Source organism: Selaginella moellendorffii, unplaced genomic scaffold, assembly GCF_000143415.4.
Source record: "Selaginella moellendorffii unplaced genomic scaffold, v1.0 SELMOscaffold_89, whole genome shotgun sequence".
Taxonomy (NCBI): Eukaryota; Viridiplantae; Streptophyta; class Lycopodiopsida; order Selaginellales; family Selaginellaceae; genus Selaginella; species Selaginella moellendorffii.
In genome coordinates, this window is record NW_003314350.1 from 666,864 (window position 1) to 684,348 (window position 17,485).

At 48.1% G+C, this 17,485-nt stretch overlaps 3 protein-coding genes and 1 pseudogene across 3 annotated transcripts; 3 read left to right on the plus strand and 1 right to left on the minus strand.

Annotated features, from left to right (window-relative positions):
• Positions 1 to 765: 765 nt before the first annotated feature.
• Positions 766 to 1,686, minus strand: LOC9638885 (calcium/calmodulin-dependent protein kinase type 1). Its single transcript, XM_002988589.2, has one exon. The coding sequence runs from the start codon at positions 1,684 to 1,686 to the stop codon at positions 766 to 768; it is 921 nt and encodes a 306-aa protein (XP_002988635.2).
• Positions 1,687 to 2,357: 671 nt separating this feature from the next.
• On the plus strand, positions 2,358 to 3,989 carry LOC112341749 (probable fucosyltransferase 8). The gene has a single exon (XM_024662363.1). It carries the CDS (start codon positions 2,358 to 2,360, stop codon positions 3,987 to 3,989), a length of 1,632 nt encoding a protein of 543 aa, XP_024518131.1.
• Positions 3,990 to 4,298: 309 nt separating this feature from the next.
• LOC112341750 (pentatricopeptide repeat-containing protein At4g02750-like) lies at positions 4,299 to 6,509 on the plus strand. Its single transcript, XM_024662364.1, has 3 exons — positions 4,299 to 4,719; positions 4,996 to 6,113; positions 6,300 to 6,509. The coding sequence occupies exons 1-3, from the start codon at positions 4,299 to 4,301 to the stop codon at positions 6,507 to 6,509; spliced, it is 1,749 nt and encodes a 582-aa protein (XP_024518132.1).
• Positions 6,510 to 7,218: 709 nt separating this feature from the next.
• Positions 7,219 to 8,705, plus strand: LOC9638340 (annotated as a pseudogene).
• Positions 8,706 to 17,485: the final 8,780 nt, after the last annotated feature.

The following is a 17,485-nucleotide window of genomic DNA, read 5'->3' on the forward strand; positions in this document are numbered from 1 at the left end:
TCATGTAAAACCTTATTAAGTGCAATTCAATTTACAATAGTTTAGTATCCAAATAAAAATTAGAGGGACCAAGAGTGAATTAAATTGCATGCAAAGTCTTTTCTCTGTTTTTGTGCTCTGAGTGGAATATCATATTCAAATCTAATGCTTCCATCATTCCTTGCCATGTAAAACCATCCAACTTAAAATTTAATACTTCCATCATTTTTTGGCATGAAAAACCACCAAATATCTTTTAGTGAAAGGCATCAAAACCATAATTGAAACTTTTATTAAATGTTTTTGAAATTCTTTGTATAAGCTATTGTTGAATAGCTTTATTTAATTATAATTTATTTTTATTGAGCATGAAAAGCATGATAAAATTCTAGCTATAATACGGGTAACCAAGGACAACATGGTAGGGAAAAGAAAGAGAAAAAGAAATGTTTAAAATATATGGTTATTATCTTGGTATGTTCTTCATGTCTCAAGATTGTTTTTAATACGCAGAGTCCAAGTGACAAGAGCCAGTTCATTGACACTACAAGCTTTAGCCAGTTTGCCTATGAAATTAGCTATATCACATCAACCTTAGAATGAGCTTCATATCTGGAGAGCTGTCTACTCACACAAGGTAACAGTGCTTTTGAAGGACTGGGTTTAATGACAAGTTACACAATTAAAGATTGGTTGTTGCAGCCGAGCTACAACGAAACTTAAGACAATTTTAAACACAGTTAAAACATATTTAACTTCAGATGAGCTTTGGTGTAGAAGTTTTGACTAAGCCACCCTAAGTTTCTTCACAGCTGGATGGCTAGAGTGTGGAGTGCTTCTCTTCCCTCCACAACAACTTGTGATATTGGCTGTAGCCCGTGTGGTGCTACAGTTCTCTAGAATCCAAGGATGATTGATCACTTGGTCTAGTGTCAATCTCTTCCTGGGATCCAAGTCCAGCATGCCCATAATCAGATTTTTCGCCTCTGGTGACAGATTGGCAGGCCACTGGAACTCCCCCTCGCGCAGCAAATGCATCTCCAGGTTCGATCGCTGGTAGCCCTTGAGGAGTTCGTATGCAATCACTCCAAGCCCCCAAACATCCACCGCCTTCGTGTAAGACAGCCCATATCTCTCGACAAAGATAAGCTCGGGAGCCATGTACTTCTCAGTCCCGCAGCTCTGGCTCATCTCTCTGGCATCGTCGGTCGCCACTCCAAAATCCCCAATCACTGGCCTGATCGTGCTTGCATCTTGCAGCTTGGTGAAAACGTTCTCCAGCTTGAGATCGCGATGGACAACACCACTCGAGTGGACGCCCTTGAGTGTCTCAGCCAGCTCCTTAACGATCTCGGCTACCTCCTCCTCCCTCAGTGGCCCTTTCATCGCTAGATCGCGCAGGCTAGGGCCACAAAGTTCTATGACCATCGTCCCAAAGCAACGCCCGCCAACCTTCCTCTCCCTCCTCAGCCCATGGAGGAAGACAACTCCAGGAATGGGGCGAAGCTTGTCCAAGATCCTAGTCTCCCTCTCGGCACAACTCTCCGACTTAAACATCTTTCCTGCGTACCTATGGCGGTTGCGGGCTGCGTCGCTCAGCAAGTAGACTTGGCCCTGTCCTCCATGCCCCAACTTCTCGTGTCTGATGTACCACTTGAGAAGCTCGCCACACTCGTCATCTCTAAACTCGCCATCCTCGAGCGCCATCTTCCCCTTTTTCTCGCTTGGTTTTAAGAAAACCTAGCTTCCCACAACAGGTTTAATGATCGCGAAAAGGCCATTACTTTTATTAAACTAAAAACTTCACCAGTAAAAAACTGACCATTGTAAAAGACCATTTTAAGATCCAATGGCTAATATTTTTTGGTTTGCTTAAGGGAAGGGGAGTTAAGATGGTAGTGAATATACTTAAAATATGCTTGAAAATTTAAAATATTCTACCATCTAACGGTTCTTATTCATTTAGATTAATTTCGTATTTATAATTTTAAAACATGTTTATACTTTCTTAAACACTTTCTAGTATATTCTATTTTATTCTACCGGTTGGTATTGCAATAAAATTAATCTTGTGTTTATAAATTACAAACATGCTTATAATTATAAATTTTTATTTGATCAATTAGATTAATAATTAAGAATAACACTACTATTAAGCAAACAAACGCGTAACAAATTATTATTAATTAGAATAATTTATATGGAATTAAAGGTGATCGCTATTTTATAATTACCCTCCAGGGTTGACCAGCGCGTTGTTTGATGCAGTCGGAGTTTTACGTGTACATGCAAACCAGCCAAGCACGGAAGCTTCACGAGCAGAGTTATGACTATGCGCACGATCATTCCCTTCGTGAAGAATGGAGAGAGTCGCGAAAATGGCGTCTTACTCCAACCCAAAATCCATCGCTCTGATTACCACTGGTCTCTTCTTCCTCTACGTTTTGCTGTCTCAGAATCACTTTCCGGACAAGATCGTGGAAGATCTCATCGTTCCAGAGCAAGGCGATGCTCGCCAGTGCCGGAGCCGCGTAGAGTTCCAGTCCTATCGCCGCAAATCGACAGACCCATCGGCGGAAAGCTACTCGCCATCGCCAGCTCTCATCGTTCCAGAGCAAGGCGATGCTCGCCAGTGCCGGAGCCGCGTAGAGTTCCAGTCCTATCGCCGCAAATCGACAGACCCATCGGCGGAAAGCTACTCGCCATCGCCAGCTCTCATCCACCGCCTGCGACGCTACGAGCAAATCCACGCCCGGTGCTCTCGATTGATCCAAGATGATCCAAACGGCGATCACGGCGACTGCCAATTCGTGGTGTGGATCGCGCCATTTGGATCGCAGGGCCTGGGGAACAAGATGCTGGCGATTGCTTCCACTTTTCTCTATGCTCTGCTCACGAACAGAGTTTTACTCATCGCGAGAGATTCGTCCGCAGAGAACATGGATCGATTGTTCTGCGAGCCATTCCCAAAGAGTTCCTGGCTCCTTCCCAGACCCCTGGAGATCCGATTATCCACAGTCAACGATTCATCGCGGATCGGCCATGCCCCGGATCTAAAAATCACTCCTCAGCACTGTCACGATTTCGCGAGCTCGATCAAGTTTCCAGATGTGGCCTACTCGTATCTGTCCGTGGACTACACCCCGGACGATCGAAAATTCTTCTGCAAGGAGCAGCAAAAACTCTTGCAATCGCAGGTAACGTGGCTGTTTCTCCGGTCAAACGTCTACTTTGCTCCGGGATTGTTCTTGGTGGAATCCTTCCGGAGTGATCTCGCGAAGCTCTTCCCCAAACAGCAGGCGATCTTCCATCACTTGAGCCGCTATCTCTTCCATCCCATCGATCCGGTGTGGGATCGCACAGCGCGGTTCTACGACTCATATCTCGCGCGCGCCGACCGCGTAGTCGGCATCCAAATGAGAGTTCCTCCACACTTGCAAGGAGTTCGTCAAAACCTGGCGGCGGAGGTGTTCCAATGCGCCGTGGAGACAAAGATCCTTCCCAATATCAGCAAGAACAACGTCGAGAGGATCAAGCTCCGCTCCTCGATCAGCTCGCAGCAGCAGCAGATCGCGGCGGTGGTGACTTCGCTGGATGAGCACCACTTTGACGTGCTGCGAGAGATCTACCTCAACTCCTCCACCGCCGATGGATCGATCGTGAGAGTGGAGCAGCCCAGCCACGAGGGGCAGCAGCACACCGGATTTCTCGATCACGATGAGAAGGCTCTCGCGGAGATTTACTTGCTGGGGCTCAGCGATGTGCTGATCACGAGTCCTGGCTCCACTTTCGGCTACATTGGCCAGGGATTAGCCGGGTTGAGGCCTTGGCTTATGTGGGCTGGGCCTGGCTCAGGCAGGGACATTTGCTCCAAGGCAAGAACTATGGATCCTTGCTTCTTTTCGTTTGGGGAGTCTAACTGCGATTGTGGAGAGGCTGTCAAGCTTGACAATGTGGAGCGGTGTCAAGATTGGCCTATAGCGCCTGGTGTTCAACTCAAAACAACTTGAATCTTAATCCATTCTTTTTAGGACATGTAGAGAGTTTTATTGTGTCTTCCAATGTGGACCATTTTGGTATGAATTGTTTGATATGCAACTGATTTCAAGGAAGTTATCTTTCTTTGACGTGGTTATGCCTCCCATTCAACGAGCTTGGATGTTACAAAAAGGAATCCACGACTAAGATGTGCAAGGATAAATTCTAGAACAAGAAATGACATAGCAAAGTCATATCAAGATGTTTAGTGATTCACGTCGTGAAGCTCGCCACTTTGATACGCTCATAGGCACCCATGATCTGTCAAAAAATTATACAAGATGCTACAAACAAACATTTCTTGTTTCCATGATGATGGGCTTGCTTTACCGAATGGTGTTACGGAGGATCATGTCATTAGATTTCCATGGGTTTTCCATGTTGGCATATCGTTGTTGTTCCAGTGGGATCAAACTCCTGGTAACAAGTTTTCGTGCATGAATGCCTTCCTAGGACTCGGCAGTGCCGAGCCTGCAAGAATGCATCGTGCTGATAACTTCTTCCAGGAGCCTGTCTCAAGCCAAGCAGATCCACAGTCGGGTTTCTTCCAGCAGCCACCGAGGGACTTATCTTTCAAATCTTCTCATTCAAATGTATGGGAGATGAACGGGAATTTGCGAGAAGCGTTGTCATTGTTAGAAAGGATGCCAAGAAAAAATTTGGTGCCATACAACTTAATTCTAAGCGCTTTAGCCGCTCAAGGTCTCTTTGACGAAGCAAAGGAATTCTTTGCTAAAATTCCCAATCCAAGCATTATCTCGTGGAATACACTCCTTGCTGCATATACTCCAATTGGGCATCTTGACGAGATCATCAAGCTTTACGACCAAATTCCAACAAGGATATAGTCTCAGACACAGCACTCTTGAATGCCTTTTCTGAAAATGGGAAACTTGAGCCAGCAAAGATGGTATTTGATGCAATGGAGGAATGGGACCTTGTGTCAATGAATGCAATGCTAGCGGCATTTTGTGACAGTGGGAGCCAAGGAGATGCTCAGTTGGATGTGTGCTCGGAATCTTAGCTCTTGGAACTGCGTTCTCCGATCATTTGCTCTTGATGGGAATCTTGACGAGACAAAGAGATTATTTGACAAAATGCCCGAGTGGGACCAAATGTCTTTCAATTTCATGTTTGCGGCATATGTCTCAGGCGGGCATCATGGTCTTGCTAAAGTAATGTACGAAACACTACTTCCTGAGAAAGATTCCTTTTCACACGTAGCCATGCTAAGTGCCTACACTGTACAGGGCAAGGTTGACGATGCAAAGCTTTTGTTTGATAGCATGCCATACAGGTCTCTTTTTATTTGGAACTCTATGCTTTCGGCATATGCCCAAAACGGTCATCCGGACAATGCAAAACATCATTTTGATGCCATGCCCGAGTGGGACATTGTCGCTTGGACCTCTTTATTATATTCCAGAAATTATCAAGGAAATGTGGAGGAAGCGAAGGAGTTGTTTGAGAGGATGCCTGAGCGAGATCTGATCGCATGGAATGCTATGTTGTCAGGACATTCCCAACACAGGCATTTAGAAGACTCAAAGTGCCTGTTTGATTTGATGCCTTCCCACAATATTGTCTCTTACAACACTCTGATGGCAGCTTACTCTCAGCATGGATACATCGAGGATGCCCTCTTGGTCTTCCAGAAAATGAGACAGAGGAACTCTATTTCATGGAACACTCTACTTGTGTCATATGCTCAAAATGGGCATACGAATACTGCAAAGGCGTTTTTCTCAACCTTGCCCGAGCAAAATCTGGTTTCTTGGAATGTAGTAATTGGAATGTATGCTTTAAATGGGCAAACTGCACAATCCTTGGAGCTCTTTAGAAACTGTGTTGCTAATGGTGTCAAGCTGGATGATGTATCTTTTACCTCTGCATTGATTGCTTTGAGCCATAGCGGTGAGGTTGACGATTCACTTTTTCTGTTTAAATCAATAATAACAGACTACTTAGTAACGCCTGGCAAGCAACAATATGGTTGTATCATCTCCTTGTTTGCTCGTGGAGGATATGATAGATCCTGTAAAGAACTCATTGATACAATGCCTTTCTTTCCTGATAGTCACGACTGGACGTGCCTGGCAAGTGCCAGTAGAATCTACAAATCTAACAGCCTTGGAATGGGGCATCACAATACACGAAAACAAAATGCCAACTAGCAGAAGCATCTCGCATGCTTGGTAACAGAGCAAGCTTAGACTTGGTTGAAAGGTACCTAAGTCATGTCCAACTTCGCCATGTCCTTGTCGGTCTCGCATTCCCCATAGGCTGGAGCTTGTGTCACTGAGCCTTCTCTCACACTCGAGCCACCTCTTCATGCCGCGAAAAATTCCTCACGACTTTGTTCTTCGCACGATCATCGACTGCTCCTACTCTCTCACATGCTTCTCCGGTTCCAGACGGCATTCATTACGAGCATAGCAATGTGGTCTTGGTTTACAATTTTGCAGCAATCTCGCGAGCGCATGACGAAGTAGTGCATGAAAGCCTCTTCTTGTGCTGTCAACTCTGATATCCTCGACCTTGCTCGTTATAGAGAAAGTGACGCTACCACCTTCCGCTACAAGGATGGGGGATTCAGCAAGGTAAACAAAGAGTTTTGGATCTGATTCGACGTGATCACTTGAGAAACATGCAGCTGGCTGTTTTCTTGGACGCTGATTTCCAAGAATCGACCATCGTACGCCACCAGACCCTCGCACCACTAAGTAGAAGCTTGCGTAGGGAACCAGATGGTTTTCAGACTCATGAAGCTCCTCGCTTCCATCAACAAAGAAGTGGAACTTCTCAGCTCTTGGCTGCTGCCTCTTGTGCTCCTCGACAACCTACACTGCCTCTTCCATCTTCTGGATTGGCGATTGCACGAATTACAAATCACTGTATCCCAGAACCTCGTCAAACGGAATAGAGTTGCTTATCCAAGAATATGCATGCGATAAATAAATTTGACGACTGTAACTTGGGATCTCCGTGTTGTATTTGGTGTTATGAGCAAAAACGTAGCTTCCTCCGTTCTAGTTAACATTTGAAGAAACGAGTGAGCTTACTTGTCCCTGTAGAGAAGATTGAGCTCCGCAGTGGTTAATTAATAAGAGTTCAGCCAATCTTTCCTTGATGCCATCTGGTGGAAACTGCAAGCCACTGCTCTAAAATCAACTTACTCACGCTCTTGGGACCGTAAATGAGATGGTGTACCAAAAATCGCAGACATACCTGCTCACAGTTGCTCTTATGCCTGGAGGTGGCCTTAAAACTCAGGCGGCCCATTCCAATGTATGGTAACTTTGTGGACTTGGTTCACTGGCATAATTGTATCACTTCCTTGGCCTCCCGTAATCTCTCTTGAAACCGGGCCAAGGCTCATTAGGGCTTTAGAATTCTGGACATGTCTTCTCTGGACGCATTGCTGGAAGGAGGAGTGTGGCTTCTGGAAACGCTTGCAGCAGGATTGACACTGTTGGGTTTGCTTTGAAAGGTCGTGAGTGCAACTTTCATGATTTCTGCAAAAACGTGACAACCAAGACGGAGAAGGAGCCGCACAAGTTCCGTGTGATTCGAGACGACTTGCTGCACCCGACGCTCGGTGGAAACAAAATCAGAAAGCTCGACGCTGTGGTCCCGTTCCTCAAGGACGAGGAAATCACTGATGTGGTACGTACTCTGCTTGTTTTTTGTTCTTTCTTTTCTTCCTTTGAAGCGATTTCAATGTCTATCAGGTGACTTGTGGAGGCTGTCATGCTGCTGCTGTAGGTACGAAAAGAAGACTAAGAATTCTCTGGTTTTATACTTCTTCTTTTCTATCTAACGTGTTTTCTCAGCTCAGCTGTGGCGTGTGCTGAGCATGGGTCATTTGCTGCTACGAGGTGAAAAACTTGAAGTCACGACTGGATATAACTTGATATCGGAGGTTTATGGAAACGTGGTGTATGTTCCAAGAACCGAGTATGCCGATCGACAAAAAATGTTAAGCTCGCATATGGAACGTGTTGCTTGTTCTGAAGAACCAGTTCTTTGGCAACTCTATCACCAGAGAAACAATCACTCCTTCAGAAAATTCTAAATTGCTTGAACCCGGAAGAGGAAGAAGAAAATGGGCCGTGCTTGGAGAAGGTGGTGCGAGTGGTCTAGCACTTCTCGGTGAGTGATTTTCAACCTTGATATGTTTGTATCTCTAATCTTTTCTCCGTGCGTTCTAAGATCAGGCTTTATAAGACTTGTGAGATGGCTAAGCGAAAATGAAGTCTTCGAACGAGATGACAAGATCAAGATCGTGGTCGATTCTGGCACTGGAACATCCGCCATTGGCCTGGCTCTAGGAATCGCGTTGCTCGGGTATGCTCGAGTTTAAATCCTTTTGGTGGTATATATCCTTTCTTCCAGCCTTCACCAGTGGGAGATTGTTGGTGTAATGCTCTCCGGTTCTCGCAACTACTACGAGAGACAAACGAAGAACCTTGTCACTGATTTTCTTCAGCAGTTTCGCTGCGATCAGTTGGCAGAGGCTTTGAGTTTACCTCTTGTTTGGGAGGAGAGGAAACGAGTACGCAGGTATGATTTATATACAAGCTTGCGAGCTACAGTATAATAGTATGATAGCACAGGTTTGAAAACCCTGTATAGCCTGACAAACTGGCATTTTGCTAGACCCGATTTACACGTCTTCCCCTTTTTTTCGCTTGGTTTTAAGAAAACCTAGCTTCCCACAACAGGTTTAATGATCGCGAAAAGGTCATTAGTTTTATTAAACTAAAAACTTCACCCATTGTAGAAGACCATTTTAAGATCCAACGGCTAATATTTTTTATTAATTAGAATAATTTATATGGAATTAAAGGTGATCTCTTTCGAAGGACTGGGCATGATGACAAGTTACACCATTGCCAGGCCCATTGCCAGGCACAGAGAGAAGCAAGGATTAATTGTTGCAGGCGAGCTACAACAAAAATTTAAGACAATCCATTTTAATTTAAACATCTTTTCATATCGAAGCTTGTTTATAGATGAGCTTAAGAATTTTCTACTAAGCCACTAAGTTGATGGCTGTTGTGGACTGATTCTCACTCCACAACACATTTTGATATCGGCAGTAGATTGTGTGGTGCTTGTAAGCCACAAATTTTTCCTTTCCAATTTGCCAACTTACCTCGTCTATCCGTCCAACACTGCCTTGGTTTTTGCTAAGTTCCCTCGCCAAGGTTCTCGCCTATGGTACCAGCTCCTACTTGGTTTCAGCTACTCACTGCACGAGCAACGGGGTGTTAGCCATCCTTCCACGGATTCCCAAATCACTCCTAATCCCCCTCCCCGGGTTAGACTGGACTTAAGGTTCGGCTACACTCCCCGCAAGCATAAGCAACCAAGCACACCAAGCTTCCAGGTTCCTAACATCCCTTGGTACCACAAGACTTGATCATGGGACCCTCTAAATCCCAAGTCTTGAGTGCAACACTTGCTTCGGGATGCCGGGGCGAAACACCGTGGCCTAGCGGCCCGGTATGGGTACCTCTCGCCCCCCACTTCCATCCCGAAGGAAGGCCCAAGCCCCTAGGAAGGGCGAGGACCAATGAGCCGCATGGTACTCAAGTGGGGCACCACTCCACATGAGCCGGGAGCACCGCAATCGGTTTCCCTTTCGGGAGTGGGAGCTGCTCTTGAGCACTTCCTTGGATGGCCCCTCCGGCACCAGCTAAGTCCATGTTCACTCCCACCCAAGGCCCCTCGGTCCCAGTCTCAACCTCAAGTCGGTTTGGAAGCCCAACTGGAGAGTCCCTTCAAAACTGGTTCCTGGACCTCACTATCCCTACTATACTTTTGGAACCCCCTGCAGCCCCTCCCCCCTGGGGGACGCACGCTTTGGGCTTTCACCCCTTGACCCGTATTAGTATTTGGACTTAGTCTCTGGCTCGATCTCGGATCCGATTTCGGATCCGACTTCGGATTCGGTCTCGGACTCGATCGCGGACTCGATCTCGGACCCGATCTCGGGCCCGACCTCGGACTCGACTTTGGACTCGGTCTCGGACCCGATTTCGGATCTCGGACTCCGTCTCGAACTCGGTCTTGAACTCGGACTCGAACTCGGTCCCCGAGTCAGTCTCGGACTTGATTCCGGACTCTATCTCGAACTCGGTCCTAGAGTCGGTCTTGGACTCAATCTTTGACTTGGTCCCATCCGATGAACTCTTTGTCATTTTGGTCATGCTTTCGGGGTTCCTTTAGCCTATGACACCTCGGCGGGTTGGTTCCTTACAACTCCACCACCCATAGAAGAAGTTCGATGCCCACATCAAACGTCTCTTTTTTTTTTTTTTTATCCCACGACTTGTTGACCATGTCTCCAGGGGCATCCCCCCACTTAGCAGTGTGCCTAAGTCAGCCTCCCCGGCCAAGAGCCCATGACAACGGAATATAGGTGTCCCTATACTCCTCACCTCACCACGCCCTAGTATGGGGTCGAGACTTGAACCCAGCCTTGCTTTACTAGGGGGTTGGGACTCGAACCCAACCTCCGTAGAATACGTCTACGGATTCGACATCCCCGCAGGGAGTCGGGCGTAGCTCCCTACGCCTGGTCGACCTAGCTAACCCATGCTAATTAGCTTACCTTCGGCGCGCCTTCGGGTCCCAACATATGCCATTGCTCAACTTCTCAAATTGATATATTTTTAATTGAACTTTGCATAAGTACATAGAGTTCTGCCATGCAGAAATTCCTCCACAAGATCTCGCGCGTTCGCTAGGTTCTCCTCCGGTTCCCATGTTGCTTCGCAGTGTGGAAATCCTTTCCACTTCACATGGAACTCTCTCACCTCGTGTCCTTGTCACTTGCTCTTGCGCGCATTGAGGATGGCCTCGACTTCGTATTCCTCTTCCCCTTGGATAACCTCAGGTAAAGGTCTTATTTGGTCCTTGCGAAGCGGATCCTCAAAATACGGCTTGAGTAAATTCACGTGGAACACGGGATGCATCTTCCCCATCTCTCGAGGAAGTCGGAGTCGGTAAGCCACTTTACCGATTCGAGCCTCAATCTCGTAAGGCCCCGCAAACCTGCTTAAGGAACTCAAGATCAATTCATTTACAGGAATACATGCATTTTTACCTTTGGGTCAACTTTCGGCTGATCCCACTTGGTAGCCTGAGGTTTTTGGTGTTCAGCCACACCTTCTCCCCAACTTGGAACTCTACATCCCGGCGCTTTAGGTTCGCGTACTTGGTTTGCCTTTGTTGAGCCCGTTCCAAGGAATCCCTCACTAGATTCCAAATGTTGAGTCTTTCTGCCGTGAATGCCTCCACTGTGGGTAGCTCTCCATGATACTCGGCCACGCCGAGTTCCACAGGACCTTCAATAGCTCGCCCATTGATGACTTCCCATGGACTCACCCCGATGCTCGAATGTGGTGAGTTGTTATAACACATTTCCGCAAGTCCCAAATGACTTACCCAGTCGGTCTGGTCTCCCGAGACATAGCATCGCAAATAATCCTCCAGCTGCCTATTCACCCTTTCCGTTTGTCCGTCTGTCAAGAAGTGTTAGTGCCATCAATCTTGACTTAATACCCATTACCTATCTGTGGGTGATAGGCTGTGCTGAATTTCAACTTGGTGCGATACTGTTCTAGGAGTGTCCTCCAGAACCTACTGGTGAAGATCTTATCTCGATCTGAGATAATCTCTTCCGGCCTTCCCCGCACTCGAACCACTTGTTCGAAGAACAGCTTCGCCACACCTTCCGCATCCACCTCCGTTGTGGTGGGTATGAAATGTGCCATCTTCGAAAATTGATCCACCACGAATATCGCATCGAACCCCTCGCTTGGGGGTAGTCCCGTGATGAAGTCCATCGTAAGACATTTCCACGGACGATCTGGAATTGGGATGCTTTGCAACAAGCCCCCACTAGCCTTAGTCACGGCTTTGACTTGCTGACATGTTGGACATGTCTTTACATAGTCTTGGACGTCCTTAGCCATATCTGGCCAATGGTACTTCCTCTTGAGTAAGCCCATCGTCTTGGGCACTCCGCCGTGTCCCGCAAGAGGTCCGTCATGACACTCTTCTAAGGCTACCTTCCTTAGTCCCCCTTCTGGAACATACACCCTCGTTTGCTTGTAATAAATGAGTCCGTTGCGTTCCGCATAGCCCGTTTTCTCTTCCGTTGGCAGCTCACCTCTCTGGTGGGCTTCCCGCACCTCCAGATTCCTCAACAACACTTCTTGTGCTAGACCATCATTCTCATATGCTGTCCGCACATCGTCCCAGAAGGTTGCTGTTGCGCTGGAGATCGCCAACCTCAAGCTCGCTTTTCGACTTAGCGCATCTGCCACGATGTTGCTCTTCCCAGGCTTGTACAGAATCTCGCAATCAAACTCGGCCAAGGCATTGGCCCACCGACCTTGTTTCCCTCTCAGGTCGGGTTGTGACAAGAAGTGTTTCGTTGCCACATTGTCCGTGTAAACCTTGAAGTGTCTCCCAAGGTAGTGTCGCCACTCCTTGAGCGCCTTGACCACCGCAAACAATTCCTTCTCGTGGGCAGGCCACTTCCATTGAGCCTTGTCCAGCTTCTTCAAGAAGAATGCTACTAGATGGTTGTCTTGCTTCAAAACTGCGCCCAACGCAAAGTCCGAAGCATCCGTGTCTACCTCAAAGTCCTTACCAAAGTCTAGTAATGCCAACACCGGAGCCTTCCTCAACTTCCCTTTGAGGTGGACGAATGCCGCCTCGCATTCCGCTGTCCATACCATCTTCCCTTTTCCTGTTTGATCCGTTAAGGGCAGGGCTACTCTCGAATAGTGTCTGATATACTTTCGATAGTAGTTGCATAGCCCTAGGAACGCCCTCAACTCATATACATTCGATGGTTGCTCCCATTCCTGGATCGCTTGGACCTTCTCCGGGTCCACCTTGAGCCCGTCCTGGCCCACCACATGCCCGAGAAACTTTACCTCTTGTTGAGCAAAGTCACATTTGCTCTCTTTAGCATACAGCTTGTGTTCCCTTAGTTTCTCAAACACCTTCGCCAAGTGTTCGGCATGCTCCTCTAGCGTCTCGCTATAGATCAGGATGTCGTCAATATAGACGACCACGAAGTGATCCAGATAGGGTACAAAGATGTGGTTCATCAACGCCGAAAACGTTGCCGGCGCATTGCACAGCCCAAAGGGCATCACCAGAAACTCAAAGCTCCCATACCTCGTTCGACAGGTTGTCTTCTCGACATCTTCCTCAGCTACCCTGATCTGGTAGTATCTTGACCTTAGGTCAATCCTCGAGAAGTATTTTGCCTTTCCCAACCTATCGAACAGGTCTTCAATCCTTGGCAAAGGGTATTTGTTCTTCTTGGTATACTTGTTGAGCAACCGGTAATCTATGCACATGCGCATAGATCCATCTTTCTTTTTCACAAATAATACCGACGCCCCATACGGCGACTTGCTCAACCTAACATACCCTTTGTCCACCAACTCCTCTAGTTGGCACTTGAGCTCCTTGAGTTCTTTTTCGTTCAAACGATAGGGTGGACGAACCACCGCCTCAGCGCCCTCGACCAGCTCAATCTTATGTTCTATCGGTCGTGCGGGGGGCAACCCCGCTGGTAGCTCCTCCGGCATGGTATTCTGGAATTGGTCCAACACTCGCTGGATCACTAAAGGCACTTCTTCCGTTCTTGTCTTTTTGTCACTCTTCACCGAGAGTAAGCACAAAAAGGCTGCCTTAGTTCCTTTAGTGAGTTGTCCTCTCGTGGACACCAGGTTTAAGCAGGATTCTTTGGCCTTGCTTTGCCCTACCTTTAGATCCTGGGCCTCCACCCTCGATCTTCTTCCTTGGGCATTCGCCAGTACCATAAGGTTCCTACCTTGTCCATGTAGGGCTACCACGAACCGATTGAACCAATCCATTCCGAAGATCACGTCAAATCCCGCCATGTCCAACACGGTGAAATCCATGTCTACTTTCCATGTCCCTACTTCGACTTTCGCTTGTCGAAGTACCTCATCGGTGCTTTGGCTACCTTGAACAAACTCTATAGTCCTTGGTTCGCCTAGCCGCTGCACCGTTAGTCCGGCTTGCCGGACTATGTCTGCAGCCACAAAATTATCCGAAGCACCTGTGTCAATAAGGATCTTAACAAAGCTACCTCCGAGCTTCCCTCGGAGGGCTAGTAGATGTCGCGAACGACTCTCTACCAAAGTTGCTCGTGTAATGAGTAACTTTGAGTTAGGGACTGGATCACATACCTCATTTTGGACTTCACCCGACTTGATGGCCATATTGGCTCTGGCCTTCTTCGGGTAGGGACATTCCCTCGAAAAGTGTCCCACTTCACCGCAGTTGTAGCATACGTTGTTTCCCACGCTGCTATACGACTTGACCTTCTTATCCGTGGGTTTGTCTCTTTTCGCTTGACTCCCCCACGTACTTGCTCGCTGGCCACCGGATTTGCCTTTCCGGAACCCCGAGGACTCATTCTTAGAGAAACTCTTCTTGAATTTCCCCTTGCTATATGTTCCCCTTGGTTTGGCCCCTTTCCTAAATGTGGATCCCGACCCCGTCGTGTTCCCCTTTCGCAGGTTATCGTTAAAATGCACCTTGATGGCCGCATCCAACGCTTCCTTGTAGTTGGTCGGGTTCTAGCGCATCACCTCACCGCGAGCCCAGGTTTGCAAACCTGATATGAAGGCATGGAACGCATCCATATCCCCTATGTCCATGACAAGTATCCTCTTTGCCATGAACCCATTCACATATTCCTGGATGGTTCCAGTCTGCTTCAGCCTACTCAGTTCATCCCTCAGATGCAGAGTGGCATTCGGAGGAACATATGTTGCGCGGATCCTCGCCTTCATCATGTCCCAAGTGACCACCGGTCCTTCGTTGGCCTCCGTTGTTCTCCACCAAGACTTGGCATTATCTGCTAAGTATGGTTTTGCACATGGGACCTTCTCCGAGCTTGGTAACCGCAACGCTCGGAAGTAGTCCTCCATATCATAAAACCAATCCTCCACCACCTTATAGTCATTCACTCCCTTGAAGACCGGTGGGGGCTTTGGTTTGTACTTGGGAACTGCCTGAGGGACTGATTCCACTTCAGTCTGTTCGACCTTGTCTGGTTTTGCCTCAGTCCCTGCCGAAGGGTCCGCACCTTCTGCGCTGCCAGCATCCGCAGTCTTTCGCCTTTTCTTCCGCTTCTCGTCACGCTTTAGCTTGCATACGAGAGTCTCCAGCAGGGCATTGGTCTGCGCCAATTGACCTTCTAGAACGTCCAATCGAGCCTTGGACGACCGAACCTCGCCACCGGACTCCTGTTTGGAAGTTTCCTCACTGGAGTCCTCCTCATGCAAGGATTCCTCATCCATAGCCTCTTGTTCGACCGGAGGCTCCAGCTCTGGCGGAGGTTCCGTCTCCACCTGGGTTCGCTTACGCCCTGCCCTTGCCATCTCCCAGCAATCCGCCTCTATCCTTCGCTAGAACTGAGGAAAAGGCTCCGATACCAAATTGTAAGCCACAAATTTTTCCTTTCCAATTTGCCAGCTTACCTCGTCTATCCGTCCAACACTGCCTTGGCTTTTGTTAAGTTCCCTCGCCAAGGTTCTCGCCTATGGTACCAACTCCTACTTGGTTTCAGCTACTCACTGCACGAGCAACGGGGTGTTAGCCATCCTTCCACGGATTCCCAAATCACTCCCAATCCCCCTCCCCGGGTTAGACTGGACTTAAGGTTCGGCTACACTCCCCGCAAGCACAAGCAACCAAGCACACCAAGCTTCCAGGTTCCTAACATCCCTTGGTACCACAAGACTTGATCATGGGACCCTCTAAATCCCAAGTCTTGAGTGCAACACTTGCTTCGGGATGCCGGGGCGAAACACCGTGGCCTAGCGGCCCGGTATGGGTACCTCTCGCCCCCCACTTCCATCCCGAAGGAAGGCCCAAGCCCCTAGGAAGGGCGAGGACCAATGAGCCGCATGGTACTCAAGTGGGGCACCACTCCACATGAGCCGGGAGCACCGCAATCGGTTTCCCTTTCGGGAGTGGGAGCTGCTCTTGAGCACTTCCTTGGATGGCCCCTCCGGCACCAGCCAAGTCCATGCTCACTCCCACCCAAGGCCCCTCGGTCCCAGTCTCAACCTCAAGTCGGTTTGGAAGCCCAACTGGAGAGTCCCTTCAACTGGTTCCTGGACCTCACTATCCCTACTATACTTTTGGAACCCCCTGCAGCCCCTCCCCCCTGGGGGACGCACGCTTTGGGCTTTCACCCCTTGACCCGTATTAGTATTTGGACTTAGTCTCTGGCTCGATCTCGGATCCGATTTCGGATCCGACTTCGGATTCGGTCTCGGACTCGATCGCGGACTCGATCTCGGACCCGATCTCGGGCCCGACCTCGGACTCGACTTTGGACTCGGTCTCGGACCCGATCTCGGATCTCGGACTCCGTCTCGAACTCGGACTCGAACTCGGTCCCCGAGTCGGTCTCAGACTTGATTCCGGACTCTATCTCGAACTCGGTCCTAGAGTCGGTCTTGGACTTGATCTTTGACTTGGTCCCATCCGATGAACTCTTTGTCATTTTGGTCATGCTTTCGGGGTTCCTTTAGCCTACGACACCTCAGCGGGTTGGTTCTTTACAGTGCTATAGTTCTCTAGAATTTAAGAATGATTGATCACATGATCTAGTGTCAATCTTTTCCTCCATAATCAGATTTTACACCTCCGGCTACATATTGACAAGCCACTGGAACTCCAGGTTCGATCACTTGTAGCCTTTGAGAAGCTTGTATGCCATCACTCCAAGCCCCCAAACATCCACTGCCTTTGTGTATGACAATCTCCTGTATCTCTCGATGAAGATATTCTCAGGAGCCATGTACTTCTTTGTCCCACAACACTAGCTCATCTCTCTTGGATCGTCGGTTACCACTCCAAATCCACCAATCAGTGGTTCGTCTATGCTTGCATCTTGCAGCTTGGTGAAAACGTTCTCCAGCTTGAGGTCGCGATGGGCAACACCCTTCGACTGAGTGTCTCGGCCAGCTTCTTCAGAATCTCGGCTACCTCCTTCTCGCTCAGTGGCCCTTTCATCGCTTGATCCCACAGGCTAGGGCCACACAGCTCCATGACTATCGTCCCAAAGCAACACCTGTCAACCTTCTTCTCCCTTTCTCCCTTTTCTCCCTTTTCAGCCCCTGGAGAGAGATAAGATCCTTGTTCCCTCTTGGCGCCACTCTCACGCTTAACCATCTTTTCTGCGAACGTTGTGGGCTGTGTTATCAACCGGTCATCAAAAATTAAAGTTCGCATGTTACTATTTTTCTATATCCTCAACAACATTATGTAAAGGGTATATTCAACTTCAAAGCGATTTGAATCCTCAGATGTGTAACTGCAGTTACAGCTCATTGTAAAGCAAAGAAGATTCACAAATTCCATGTAATGCCCTTAGTGGGCATTTAAC

What these genes read in the sequence shown, in the direction of transcription:
- LOC9638885 (XM_002988589.2), bottom strand. Translation starts at nt 1,686, where the DNA reads ATGGCGCTCGAGGATGGCGAGTTTAGAGATGACGAGTGTGGCGAGCTT.
- LOC112341749 (XM_024662363.1), top strand. Translation starts at nt 2,358, where the DNA reads ATGGCGTCTTACTCCAACCCAAAATCCATCGCTCTGATTACCACTGGT.
- LOC112341750 (XM_024662364.1), top strand. Translation starts at nt 4,299, where the DNA reads ATGCTACAAACAAACATTTCTTGTTTCCATGATGATGGGCTTGCTTTA. An exon ending in AAGCGCTTTAGCCGCTCAAG is followed by an intron (nt 4,720 to 4,995) that starts GTCTCTTTGACG and finishes ATTTTGTGACAG; the next exon opens with TGGGAGCCAAGGAGATGCTC. An exon ending in GTCACGACTGGACGTGCCTG is followed by an intron (nt 6,114 to 6,299) that starts GCAAGTGCCAGT and finishes CATTCCCCATAG; the next exon opens with GCTGGAGCTTGTGTCACTGA.